The sequence below is a fragment of the Bos taurus genome, chromosome 21 (genome assembly GCF_002263795.3).
Source record: "Bos taurus isolate L1 Dominette 01449 registration number 42190680 breed Hereford chromosome 21, ARS-UCD2.0, whole genome shotgun sequence".
NCBI classification, from domain to species: domain Eukaryota; kingdom Metazoa; phylum Chordata; class Mammalia; order Artiodactyla; family Bovidae; genus Bos; species Bos taurus.
In genome coordinates, this window is record NC_037348.1 from 14,547,935 (window position 1) to 14,561,818 (window position 13,884).

General features: G+C 47.6%; 1 protein-coding gene across 2 annotated transcripts in view; it reads right to left on the bottom strand.

The window, feature by feature from the left end:
• ST8SIA2 (ST8 alpha-N-acetyl-neuraminide alpha-2,8-sialyltransferase 2) overlaps positions 1-13,884 on the bottom strand; it is a 72,386-nt gene that overhangs the window by 24,314 nt on the left and 34,188 nt on the right. The window contains exons 2-3 of one of the 2 annotated variants that reach the window (XM_005221765.4): positions 7,699-7,761; positions 5,362-5,490 (exon numbers count right to left, since the gene is read on the bottom strand). In XM_005221765.4, the coding sequence (XP_005221822.1) occupies positions 5,362-5,490; positions 7,699-7,761 (192 nt within the window). The remainder of the gene's footprint in view (positions 1-5,361; positions 5,491-7,698; positions 7,762-13,884) is intronic. The other variant, NM_001098113.1, reaches the window with a different exon arrangement.

Genomic DNA, 13,884 nt, shown 5'->3' on the forward strand with positions numbered 1-13,884 from the left:
TGGTGGCTGTGCTCACACCCCGTTTCTAAGAGACAAGACACCTGCCCTGGGAAATGACGTCCTTAGGACTCAATGCTAGTTCATCACGGAGGGACCTGGAAGGAAGGGTGACCCATTGAACTGGTTTGCCTAGGAAAGCACGGTCTTAGACTGAAAGCTCTGTGCCCCAGGGGCAAACTGTGTCCCTGAATCTTGGGCAAACCCAGACTGTAGTCATCCTATGTCAAACCCCCTTCTCTGAGCGGGATTCAGGGTCACCATCTGACAAGCAGTCCTGAATTAGGAACAGGAAACTGAGATGACCCTTGTCCCTTCTTCCTCAGAGCCCATTTTCCTCCCTGGCAGCCTTGTCTGGCCACAGTGGGGGTGTGTCAATACTCCCCCTTGGTGGGCCCGAGAACACGGCCTGAAGTCTGTGCGCTGGTCCTTTCTGGGTTGTGTGGTTTATGGCCCTCCTCACCGCTATCTAGCTTGGAGTTTGTCAATTGTGATTTGCAAAGCCCAGAGAGGTCTGGTCCCATAGAGCAGCACTGCTTTGTGTTGAGGACAAAACAAAAGGACATCTCTCTTGGCTCCAGGGTGAGTTCTAGGGGGAAAGTTCCAGAATTATCTAGCAAAGCACATAAATGGGATGGGATGTGGTCAGAAAAGGGACCAGAATCCTTTCAGAATCCCCTGGGGAATTTTATCCCAAGAAGCTGGGGATCCTAACTGGAGGTTTTGTTGTAAGAACTGTATATGTCCCAAGGGCTTCCCTGGAGATTCAGATGGTAAAGAGTCTGCCTGCAGTACAGGAGATCTGGGTTCAATCCCTGGGTCAGGAATATCCCCTGGAGAAGGGAATGGCTTCCCTTTCCAGTATTCTTGCCTGGAGAATCCCATGGACAGAGGAGCCTGGCAGGCTATACAGTCCATGGGGTTGCAAAGAGTCAGACATGACTGAGTGACTAACACACACACACACACACTGCCCCAAAGATTTTAAGAAATGATTCAAGTCATCAGGAGAAGGAAATCTGGTACTCAGATCAGCTGGAATTAACTTCACTTCCTGTAGCAAGCAAGCCCCCATATAGAACGGATAGGATGAGACTGTTCTTTTCCACCAAGCTCCAGAGGGACAGGACCATCACACATTTTGCAAATGTAAGGATTTGCAAGGTTGCTGCCCCATTGAACAGACGGTAACACTGATCCCTGACAGTCTGTGTGCTCTGAGATGGTCACAACCTGTGATGTATCCCGGTGGGGTGCACATTCAATCACTTGAGGAACCATAAACAATTCAGAAGGTCCAGGTTGATGCCTGAGAAATCCTGATTCTCAGCATGACCCGGGTCTCAGCCCGCTTTGACAGGCTCCACAGGGGACTCAGGTGGGTCCAGGTTTGGGAGCCTTTGGCATTGCCCAAGGGTGGCTAGAATGCTTGACAGGGCATGACGCTCTATTTCCACTGGTTTTGCCTTATTAATGACCTGAATCTTGCGTTTTCATGCATAGGAAACCACCCTTGATGAATAATTTCTATCTCCTAATGGAAAACAGAGGCATTGTTTTTATTTACTGAACCTTTACCAAAGATGACGCAATTGACAAACTAATATGGCTTGGAAATCGCTGAAACCTTTGCAATTGCTTACCCCAGAGTATTTAAAAGCAAAGAGCCCCCAGAAAGCCCATAGAGAAACTCCTCTGTGCCTGAATTAATTTCTAACTAATTATGAGAAATTACTACCAATTATTAAACAGCATTCCAAATCACTCACAGAATCTTTATTATGAATAATGTTGGTGACTAATTGAAGGAAGATGAAGGAGATCCTTTTCCCCGCTGGGTGAAGGCACGTTGTTCCTGCCGAGGTGGCTGTGTGCTTGCAGGCTCCCCACGAAGGCCACAGTCTGTTCTTCTCCAAAGGGGTGGGGATATCCTTTTCTCTCCCCGGTGGTGGGAGAAAGGGCAAGTGGAGATCACAGGTGGGCTTGTTCTGGCAGAAAGTTTTCATTCACAGGTGGTACGCATGTGTGCTCAGCCACTCGGTCGTGCCCGACTCTTGAGACCCCGTGGACTGGAGCCTGTCAGGTCCGTGGGATTTGCCAGGCAAGAATACTGGAGTGGGTTGCCATTTCCTTCTCCAGGGGATCTTTCCAACCCAGGAACCAAACCTGCATCTCCTGCATTGGCAGGCAGTTTCTTTACCACTGAGCCACCCTGCGGTGAATGAAAGTGAAAGAGTTGCTCAGTCATGTCTGACTCTGAGACCTCATGGACTGTAGCTCACCAGGCTCCTGTCCATGAGATCATGAGATTTTCCAGGCAAGGATACTGGAATGGATTGCCATTCCCTTCTCCAGGGGATCTTCCCCACCCAGGACTGGAATCCAGGTCTCCTCAACTGCAGGCAGATTCTTTATCATCTGAGCCACCAGGGAAGCCTGGGGTGAATAGGGGCTCCCCAAAATATATGGGGCTTCCCTGGTAGTTCAGCTGGTAAAGAATCCACCTGCAGTGCAGGAGACCCTGGTTTGATTCCTGGGTTGGGAAGTTCCGCTGGAGAAGGGCTAGGCTACCCACTCCAGTATTCTTGGACTTCCCTTGTGGCTTAGCTGGCAAAAAATCCGCCTGCAATGCACGAGGCCTGGGTTCAATATCTGGGTTGGGAAGATCCCATGAAGAAGGAAATGGCAACTCACTGCAGTATTCTTGCCTGGAAAATCCCCATGGACAGAGGAGCCTGGCAGGCTACAGTCCATGGGGCAGCAAAGAGTCAAACACAACTGAATGACTAAGCACAGCACAGCCCAGACCAAATGTATATCCACCTCCTAACTAGCTCAGCTGGTAAAGAATCTGGCTGCAATGTAGGAGACCCTGGTTTGATTCCTAGGTGGGAAAGATCTGCTGGAGAAGGGCTAGGCTACCCACTCCAGTGTTCTTGGTCTTCCCTTGTGGCTCAGCTGGCAAAAAAAATCCGCCTGCAATGTAGGAGACCTGGGTTCAATCCCTGGGTTGGGAAGATTGCCTGGAGAAGGGAAAGGCTACCCACTCCAGTGTTCTGGTCTAAAGAATTCTATGGACTGTATAGTCCATGGGGCCACAAAGAGTCGGACACGACTGAGCGACTTGCACTTCACTTTCACTTTTCTAACCCTTGGGAACTGCGAGGTGGTATGTTTGGAAACAGCATCTTTGCAAATGTAATTAAATTAAGGATCTCGAGGTCATCTTGATTACCCCGCTGGGCCTAAATCCAATGACGAGTGCCCTTATCAGAGACAGGAGAGGGGACGCACGGACACAGAGGGAAAGGCTCTGCGAAGACGGGGCAGAGACGAGCGGCTCGGCCACATGATGGGGAGCGCCTGGAGTCAGCAGAAGCTGGAAGGGGTGAAGACAGAGTCTCCCCTGGAGCCTTCAGAGGCCACGCTCAGAATTCTGGCCCCCAGAACAGTAAGAGAATGCATTTTCTCTTGTCTGAAGCCATCAAGTTGGTGGAAATTTGTTACAGCAGGCTCAGGCCTAGTGCTCCCCAGGGCCGCTGACCAGGGGTCAGTAAGGGCAGGCTGGCAGCTGCTGGGGTGTAAGATGAAGGCTGGGCCCCCCATCACGGGGACCTCAGAAGAGACCCTGAATGAGGGAGGCAGAAGGGAGGTGACAGGGGTCCACTCCTTCAGGCACTTTCTCAGCTGCCAGCCCTTCCAGCTAATCCTCCCTACTCCCCACACCTCCTCAGGTCCCAAAGCCAAGCTTCAAGAACCAGGGGGTGGGGGCACCTGAAGGGGGCAGCTCCCCACTTTTCGTGGTGGCCCTTCCGGTGGCTAAGGTCAAGGCTGATCACCGGGCCCCTGCCCCCTGTTCTCAGCCTTCTCCCTGTGATGTCAGAGCTTTCCCGCCTGGTCCTGGCTACCACACCAGCATCCCCTCCTCCCTTCGTCCCAAGGGGTGCTCCAGCAACGCTGAGCACAGACACCAGACTTCAGGCAGCAGCGTGGCATGCCTGGCAAACTCCTAAGTATCCCTCAAAACCCACTGCTCCTGGCAAGGTCTCTCCTGGCCGGCCCTCTTAGTCCCCTTACAAAATGAAGCGCTCAGCTCAGTAGGAGCTTTCCCTACCTATTTCTATGAGGTAACGCTGCCCATTGCCAGCATCTCACTGCCATGCTCTAGCTCTGTGACACTTGCGTCTCCTGCGAGCATGTCTGATTCACATCAGCTCCCAGCACAACATCTGCAGGGCAATGGTTGGGCTACACTGACCAGTCTGTGCCGGGTGTACCGCGGCTCTGTCAAGGCCAAGTGGCCACTGTGCTGACCTTGGAATCCCTCCCCCATAGCTCCCCATTCCCACCGCCCAACAGTGACCACACCGCTCTGGAAACATCGCTCCGTAAACATCAGGACAAGAGGGGCTTCCCTGGGGGCCCAGTGGTGGTGAATCCACAGGAGACATGGGTTTGATCCCAGATCTGGGACGACTCCTCATGCCAAGGGGCAGCTGAGCCTGCACCACGACTACTGAGCCCACACACGGCGACTACCGAGCTCACACACGGCGACTACCGAGCCCACACACGGCGACTACCGAGCCCACACACGGCGACTACCGAGCCCACACACGGCGACTACTGAGCCCACGTGCCCTAGAGCCTGTGCTCTGCAACAGGAGAATCCACCGCAACGAGAAGCCCATGCACTGCAACCGGAGAAAAGTCTGCGCAGCGACGAAGACCCAGCACAGCCAAAAATAAATCAATGAATCAATTTTTTTTTTTTTTAAGATCAAGACAAGAGCTGCTCTTTGGTTAAACAGACCCTCCCTTTGTGGTTAGGTGTCCCGTCAGCTCCTGGGTCACCTGCTGCTGGGATGTGACTTTTTATTTTCATGTCATTTTATTTACATCATGTCATGTCCTTGCTGACCCAAGGACCATGGAGGGGACAACTCTCCAGAGGCAAACGGGAGGACCCTCGCCGCTGAAAGCTGGGGATGGATGATGGAAGCAGCAAGGACTGCTGCTTCAGGCTCCTCCGGAAGGAAGCCATCTGTGATCTCTGTGCCCACCCCCCTACCCCCGCCAGGCTTTCTCTGCTGCTGACCCAGAGCCTCGCTCCTTCCAAACCCAGGACCTCAGCTGGCTGCTCCTGCCCCCTCCCCACTCCAGTCGCTGCACACACATGTTAGGCTGCTGGGCTTGTCTCGGGTTTTTATTTCCAATTGATCGCTTAGAGATGAAACCTGCCTAGGCTGGAGGTAAACATTTTATTTCTATTCTGACTTGCTTAGGTGATGGAGAGTGGCAATTTGCTGGCTTGTGCCGAAGAAGGCCAAGTCTGTCTCTTGTCCTAGAGGTAATTACCACTACCTGATCCTCAGAGAGAGCGTCTGGTTGTGTCTCCATTTGGCCGAGGCTGGCTGGATGTTGTGCTTAATGCTTTCATTACTTCTGTCAACAACAGCTGGCGACGAGGAGCCATTTATCACAACTTCAGCTCTGGAAGTGGGGGGGAGAAAAAAAGGGGAAGAGGGGAGACATGATCTGTTAGCAAGCCAATGACAAGCCTAATCGTTTTGTTTTTGCACGAGCTTGAATGTAAACTTCTTCGGAGGAGCAAAATTGCAGTTATTACCTGGGAAGGGAAGGAAGTCTATTTATCTTTTAGAATGCACCAACTCTCTCCCTCAGGTATAACCTACATATATTCTGCGAGACAGGAAAGGGGGTAATAAACTATCTTTCTCCCTCTCCCACCCACAACGTTTCCTCTGAGTGAAACTTAGCAGTCACTGTCGGAACAGTAATCCTTCTTCAAGCCACTTTTGCAAAACTCTGCAGAGCACTTGCATTAACAACCTCGTATCATAAGACGGTTTGCAAACTTAATAAAGAGGAAAACAAAAACTCGTACTGGGGCAATGGGATGTAGCCTTATCTCATTATCCCTCGTTTGTAAGATGCCTCTTCAAACACCCGCCTTGTTCCAGAGTTATTCGTGTTCTGTTTCTCTCCCCCACTAGACTGGCGGCAGGGGACCTCCCTCACTCGTTTCTGCATTCCCCAATGGTCTAACATAGCAGATGCTCAATAAATAAGTGGTTGCTGAATTTGAATTTGACTCTAGGGGAGCCTGGATGGATGAAGTTGCTGGCTGGCTCTGAGTGCCTGAGGCCACTCATACATAATTCTGGGTGCATACCACCATCTTCCCACCTGACTCAGGCATTACAGGACCTGCTTGAATTCAGCTGCTGGAAATCTATGCTAGTGGGTTTCTAAGAAACCAGGTTACAATTACATCTCTAAAGGCAGCGCGGGAACCACGGTGATGCATGTGGGTCACATTGCAAGTTCCTTTTGTGTGTCCTGACAGCACATTCTCTCAGTTAGAATGACACATGGATTTGTGATGCCAAATTCTGGAGCTTGAAAGGATTCAAACCAAACATCTATGTCCTCTGCATTTACCTTGGAACAGCCATGCTAAAAGAGATGAAATCCTTTTAACAGGTCTAAACCCAGGGCTCTATTTTGCTTTTTGTAGGTAGAGAAGAAATTTATTTGGGGGACTCGCTTTCTCCCCACATACCTCCATTCCCAAAACTTCTGACTCCTCTGGCTGATACTACTTGTCAGAGATTAAAATACATGCAACTTTGGCAGAGAACATAAAATTCGAGGGTTTTGAGTATTCCTCCAGCTGACAGGCCTAAAGGGAGCTATCAAAGCAAACAGAAGACCTGACCCTTTGCAATTTTTGCTGTTTTCATAAACAGAGGCAGAGGGTGTAGTGGAAAGATTTCACAAGCTATGAGACTACAGGCAAATTACTTTATCACTCTGAGCCTCAGTTTTCCCATTTACAGAAAGAGGGTGTGGAAGAGGAAGATATTCTCTGAATCGGGTCTAGGCATGGTCCAACCATAGCCAGTGGCAAGCCTGGGTCTGTTGGCTTGTAAAGCATTTTCTCACTCTCCAGCATTAAGCTGTCCTCTGGCCAAAGACTGTCATTTGGGGAAACACTCTTTTAGATTTAGAGTGCACCTTCAATAATCATGGGCTTCCCTTGTGGCTCATCTGCTTGCAATGCAGGAAACCTGGGTTCAATCCCTGGGTTGGGAAGATCCCCTGAAGAAGGGAAAGGCTACCCACTCCAGTACTCTGACCTGGAGAATTCCATGGACTGAATAGTCCGTGGGGTCACAAACAGTGGGACATGACTGAGTGACTTGCACTTCACTTTCAATAATCAAGGTTAACAGTTCTGAGATGACTTCCTAAATATTTGTAAGAGGTCTCAACAAAGTTTCTGAGTGCTCTATTTTCCATCTTAATCTCTCCCCATGAAATGGGGTGGAAATCCTGATTCCTTTCAGAGTCTCCATTATTTGGCAAAATTCAAGTTATGAATAAGCTCATTGGTGGCTCAAGTGCCTCCAAGCGGGTGGGCTCCTTTTCAGAAAGACTCTTACCCATCTGAATTTTCCATCTCTGCAGGCTCTAGACTGGGGCCATTTCCTGGGCTCTTCTATCAACAGCTCCCCGCCACCCCCCTACACACACTGATTAGAGAAATGCAAAGCCAAAGTGAAACGAAACAGATCTATTTGCTAAGTAAGAAAGGCACCATCCAGCAAAGAGGAGAAGCAGATTAATAGCTGCCTTACAGCAAAAACAAATGAACACAAAATCTAATTTACAAACCTATTAGATTTGCTATGTAAGCTGTTCACAGCTGATCTGATTGTACCTCTGCCTCCAGAATTCCTGCAAGACAAAGGAAATGCATTATTTATAAATCCAGCTCTTTTTTGCAAAGCCCTCTTCAGTTGCCGAGAGCTCCTGCAGCCCACCTTGAAGAAGTACAAAGGGAGGATGCATTCTCGCCGGGGCTTCTCCAGAATGGACAGCATCCTGATCTAGCCACAAATCCAAGCCTTTGAGGGGGAAGCTGACCTCAGGTCCTTTCCTGCCTCCCACTTGAGCACTGTTTCAATTCCCACTTAGGTTTCCACTTGAGAATTTCACCTGACTTCGAGACAGACTCCTCTGGGATTCATCCCCTCTGGTTAACCCCATAGGCTAGCATGCTTTAGCACGACTCAGCCCCTGCTGTAGCATGACTCAGCCTTAACTCTAGCCTGACTCAGCATCTGCCCTTCGTCTTTTGCTTTCACTTACCTTGATGAAAGTGAAAGAGGAGAGTGGAAAGGTTGGCCTAAAAATCAACTTTCAAAAAACAAAGATCGTGGCATCCAGTCCCATCACTTCATGGCAAACAGATGGGGGAAAAGTGTAAATAGTGGCAGATTGTTTTCTTGGGCTCGAAAGTCACTGCGGACAGTGACTTCAGCCAAGAAATTAAAAGACTCTTGCTCCTTGGAGGAAAAGATATGACAAAACCTGTACAGTGTATTAAAAAGCAGAGACATCAGTTTGCCTACAAAGGTTTGTATAGTCAAGGCTATGATTTTTCCAGCAGTCATGTGTAGATGTGAGAATTGGATCATGAAGAAGGCTGAGTGCCAAAGAAATGATGCTTTTGAGCTGTGGTGTTGGAGAAGACTCTTGAGAGTCCCTTGGACAGCAAGGAGATCAAACCAGTCCATTCTAAAGGAATTATGCCCTGAATATTCACTGGAAGGACTGATGCTGAAGCTCAAGCTCCAACACTTTGGCCACCTGATGCAAAGAGCCGACTCATTGGAAAAGACCCTGATGTTGGGAAAGATTGAAGGCGGGAGGAGAAGGGGACGACAGAGGAGGAGATGGTTGGATGGCATCACCGACTCAATGGACATGAGTCTGAGCAAGCTCCGGGAGTTGGTGATGGACAGGGAAGCCTGGTGTGCTGCAGTCCATGGGGTCACAAAGAGTCGGACACGACTGAATAATGTGACTGAACAGCAACAACAACTTGTGGTGAGATGTTGTCCACCACATTGTGTCCAAAGTTAAGATCTCAGAAGTTCAACAGAGGCAGCGAGACTGACGCCACCAGTGCCTCCAACCAAATGTGAAAATGATTTGCTTTTTGGTGGCAGGAAAAATAATAGCAGTGTCACTTTGTGGGGAGCAGGAGATGGGTAAGTATTAGTGTCCTCTGCTTCTTCCTCTGGAGGATAAGCTGTGGGCGTCAAAGCACTCTAAGGCCCTTTCCAGTCCCACCGACTCTTCAGTTCTGTCACATTCTGCTCTGGGTGGGGGCTATAGGGCCATGAAGTTTCACCCTCCTTTGCCAGTTGCACTGGGTCAGGGGAGAGATAAATCTCTGCCTTGGTATTCAGCCCACTTTGTACTCTGTGTGTGTTTTTAAAAGTTGTATGTGAGATTGAGGCAGGAGGCAGATGGACCTCCCCCACCCAGGGCAAAGCTATTGGATTCATTCCCTCTTGACTGAAACTCCAAGATGAGAGTAGCAGGACAATTAAGAGAGGAGCCTGGGCCCTGCTCAGACCACAAGTTTCATTCCTGAAGTCAGGAGACCTTCCTGACCACATACGCACAGAAAAGGCTCCTTGGAGGCCAAAGGGGAGTCGTGTTAAGGGAGGTTCTACCCAGACGCCCTTTTGGTAGAATCCATCCTGGCTAAGAGATGCATGTTCACACATGGGAGAATCCTGAGGTGTATCAGATAGAGACTGTGAACCAGGCAAATCATAATGACTGGCCAAAGGAAACCCAGAAGAAATGTCCCATAGAAGTAATTCAAATTGCCACGAGGGTGTGACTCAGCGACTCTATTTCTCCCTGAGTCCACCCATGTGTCTATCCACATGTACTGTAATTCTTTGTCTTCTTAATATAATACTTGACTTGCTTCACTATTTTTGTCTTTGTGGGAGTTCTTTTCTGCAAAGCTGAAGGCCGGGGCCCTGGTCACTGACCACTGGTCTAGTGGCTAGGATCTGGTGCTTTCAGCACTGTGAGTGAGTGAGTGAGAGTTGCTCAGTCATGCCTGACTCTTTGCAACCCCATGGACTGTAGCCTGCCAGGCTCCTCTGTCCATGGAATTCTCCAGGCAAGATTACTGGAGTGGGTTGCCATTTCCTTCACCACCATGACCTGGCCTCAATCTCTGGCTGGGAACCCAGGCCGTTACAGGGCAAGGCCACCCAAGATCAACACTAATGGTTAAATAATTTCCCCCACTGATTTGTAGGATATGTGGTTTAAGGAGATGTTTTTCATACTTTTCTCATTTTTTAAAAGTTCCATCTAGACCTTCAGCCAAGGTGCTGATATACTTCAAAGAAACAATGAAAATCACTGCAAAATCATTGTGTATTTAAAGAAAACTGTGATTTAACAGGAACTCTGTGGGGGAAGCCAAAGCCTATTTCCTCGCTGGTTTTAAGTTTGAAACCGGAAATCCTAAATTTCTTTAGGATTCACATACTTGTAGATATAACATTGTGTGTGTGTGTGTGTAATGTGCGTGTTTGTGTGTTTATGTTTTCCTGATAGATTGAAATGTCTTTTCGACACTGTTTGCGATAAGAATCATTCTGCCTCATAGCCGGATGAGCAGCAGCAGGAGGTGCTATGACTCACCCAGTGCCTCATTCCAGGCCTCCCTTCAGGTCTCAGATTTCACCACACTCAGTCTAGTTTTTAATTGCACAGAGTATCATTGGTTCCTCACGTTGCAATCAATGCATAATATCTCTTTCTTGTCTCTCTTCATTTCCCCTTGGGATGGCAGAGCACTCGCACTTCTAATTCAAGGGTCTAGGACTACCTGGCCAGCTCCGGCCTGCAATCATAATCTATTATACTTAGGTCAGAGCCCAGGGGCTCTCCTGGGCATGCTGCTGTCTACAAGTCATTGACCTTTCACCATGCCCTGACCCTGACCCCCGTTTTCAAAATCAGCACTCCTTGTCAGGAGGGAAGGGTCACTGGGCCAAATGTTAAGTCAAGTATAGTAATTAAAAGTGTGGTCATAGCTCAAGATTAATGAAAGGTTAATGGAATGAAAAGATTGTCTAGAACTGATGTATTATTTTTAAAAAATTATTATCAATGAGAAATTCGATAAATGGTCTGAAGTAGTTGATTAATAATCTGGAGTTGAGTTGGAGGGAAATCAGGTTAAGTGTTCCCTGATTTAGAAATTTCAAGTGGATTTAACTAGTGTTTCTCAGACTGTAATAATGCTCCTATTCCTATCAGCAGTTTGCCATATTTTGTTTATCACCCATTCTACTATATACTCAAGTTTTCAAATTGACTCATCTTTTTAAAACTTCTTAACCTAAGCAACGCCCCAGGTTAAAATATGGGTTTCATATCATGAATATATACTCATTTGAAAAGAACACAAAACCATTACCCCCCAAAATATTTATCAATGGAATTCCTAGAATCATCTTAAATTATCACCAAGAACTCTTGTAGCACCTCTGGAAAAGACTGAATTAAAGAGTTAAATATTTAAAGAAGGCGATCCATATGAAATTGGTATGAAGATGGAAGAGAATATTTATCAAATCTTGATGAGGTATGAGGAGCGAATGTGAAGGACTTCTAAAATTCAGAAGTGTAAGAAGAAACCCTAAGAGGGAATGCAGACAGATTTGACTTCATAAAAATTTAAAATTCTGCTTATACAAACAACAAAGCTCAACAAACTCTCTCCAGCGTCCTTTTTGGAATATGAGAGGGCTCCAGGTGAGGGGAACCCTGCATTTGGGTATCTGTCTGGTTTACTGTAACCAGGGGTTTGGAGAGGATGCAATGCTGAGTACAACTGCCTCCTACCATCTTTCTCTTCTCTTGCCTCCAGGCCAGGTTATGAGAAGCACTCAGGCCACAAACCATGCACTTTTTCATACTAAGAAAGTAAGTGAAAGTTGTTCAGTCGTGTCCGACTCTTTGTGACCCCATGGAGTATACAGTCCCTGGAATTCTCCAGTCCAGAATACTGGAGTGGGTAGCCTTTCCCTTCTCCGGGGTTTCATACTTAAACTTCCTCTAATCCTGGCTTTCCCCTACCTCAGCACTACTGATGTTTCAGGGTTGGTGTTGGGTGTCGGGGCAGCTAACTGTACGCTGTAGTATGTTTAGCTGAATCCTTGGCCTCTACCTGCTTTAAGGCAGGAGCAGCCCTCCCCACACCCCGCAAATTGTGGCAACCAAAAATGCCTCCAGTTGTCCCCTGGGGCAGGGAGGCAGAATTACCTCCACTTGAGAACCTCTGCTCAGACTCTTGTCTTCCACCTGGTGCCTCTGAGATGAATCCCGCCCCTGCTCTCCCTCACCAGCCAACCGTTCCATCACCTTCCCAAGCCCAACCCCATGCCAAACTCCAAGCTCAACACCTGTGCTTCTGCTCAAAACCCAATTTTCAATTCTCAGCCACCTTTCTCTTCTCCTCCCAAAGCGTTCCGCTACAGCATTTGTCACCTTTTTCATATTTAATTATTGTATGGGATCACAGATAGGGGACATGAAAGAAATGTTGTCATTTATCTAGTCTAAACTCCTCCTCTTATAGTTGAAAGAACCAAGGTCTCGAGATTTGGCTCGGGCTTCCGCTTCCTTGGCTGCTCGCCACATTAGAGTGGAAGCCCCTGGGTGGCGTGCACTAACCATGTCTTTTATTTTATCTAATGCTTTGACATCTGGGGGCTTGCTGACTTTGGAGGGGCAGCTTCTCTCAGGGTTAGCAGATTCCTAGAGATAGTAAACCACCGGCCTGGGAGGGCATCTCTCAAATGCAAACCAACCAATTTGGAGCCCAACCCCTCCCCTGCCCCATCACCTCCCTCTTTGGGATCTTACACCCTGGGTCACCATCCACCTGCCAAAATCAACCTAGAGCTAGGTACTGGACTTCTATGCATCTATCTGGTTTAATAAACCCAGGGATTACAGTTATCTCAGACACACAGGGTCAGCTCCTATGCCCCATGGTCAGCTGAAGTTATCAAAAACTCCAGTCCTAAGCTGCTCACCCAGCCTCACCCTTGCTTCCTCTGCAAACCACAATAAAGGCTTTTGTCCACAGCTCCCCCTTCCTCTGCCTCTTAAGGGAGCTGGGGCTACTCCCTGCAGCCTGCATGACGTGGCCTGCCACCTCTCTTGGGATCTGGGAGCACAAAAAACACCATTTTCAACAGCAGCCATTTCCCGATCTGTTGGCCTATTATTATTATTTTAAATAACAATAAACTATTATTGTAGATATTATCTAAATAATAGATATTGTTATATGTATTAATATATAATATATTAATAGATATTATTATCTATTATTATTAAATAATAATAAATCTTATAATAAAACAGGGAGAGCCTGTCTTGTTCACCTTCTTAGCCTTGCACAGTACCTTGTTCAACTGGGACTTTTCTTTGTAAGTCTTTCCAGTAGCTTGCATAGTGTGTTCCCACATATTATTTATACCTGTGCAAGACACTGTTCCACCTCTCAGATACCCAGAGAATGGGGCATACTGTCATTCAAAGAAACTCAGGCTGCAGATGTTTGGCTCAAAATGAACTGCATGAATTGGCAAGGGATTTTTTTTTTTCTAACTAGGTTTGGCCTCTATTGTTATTAAAATAAGCCTGCATCCCTTGTGACAGGGGAATGCTGAGACCTGCTTGGTTGAGTGACAGAAGAAGATGATCTGGTGAGAAAAATCTGCTAAAGATAATTAATCAACTTCTGAAATCATAGAGACAAAGAGGCTTAGATCATCCAAGTGAAAAAAATATATGGGAAAGCACTTTGCACACTATAAAGAACTCAATAAAACAACCACTGTCCAGGTGACCTGCCCAATATTCTCAGCCATAGTTACTATGGAGGTTGATTACTCCAAAGCGCTACATTTTGAGAAGTTAGTCTACTTTCCACCACAAACAAAATACTCTTTCCAAGCA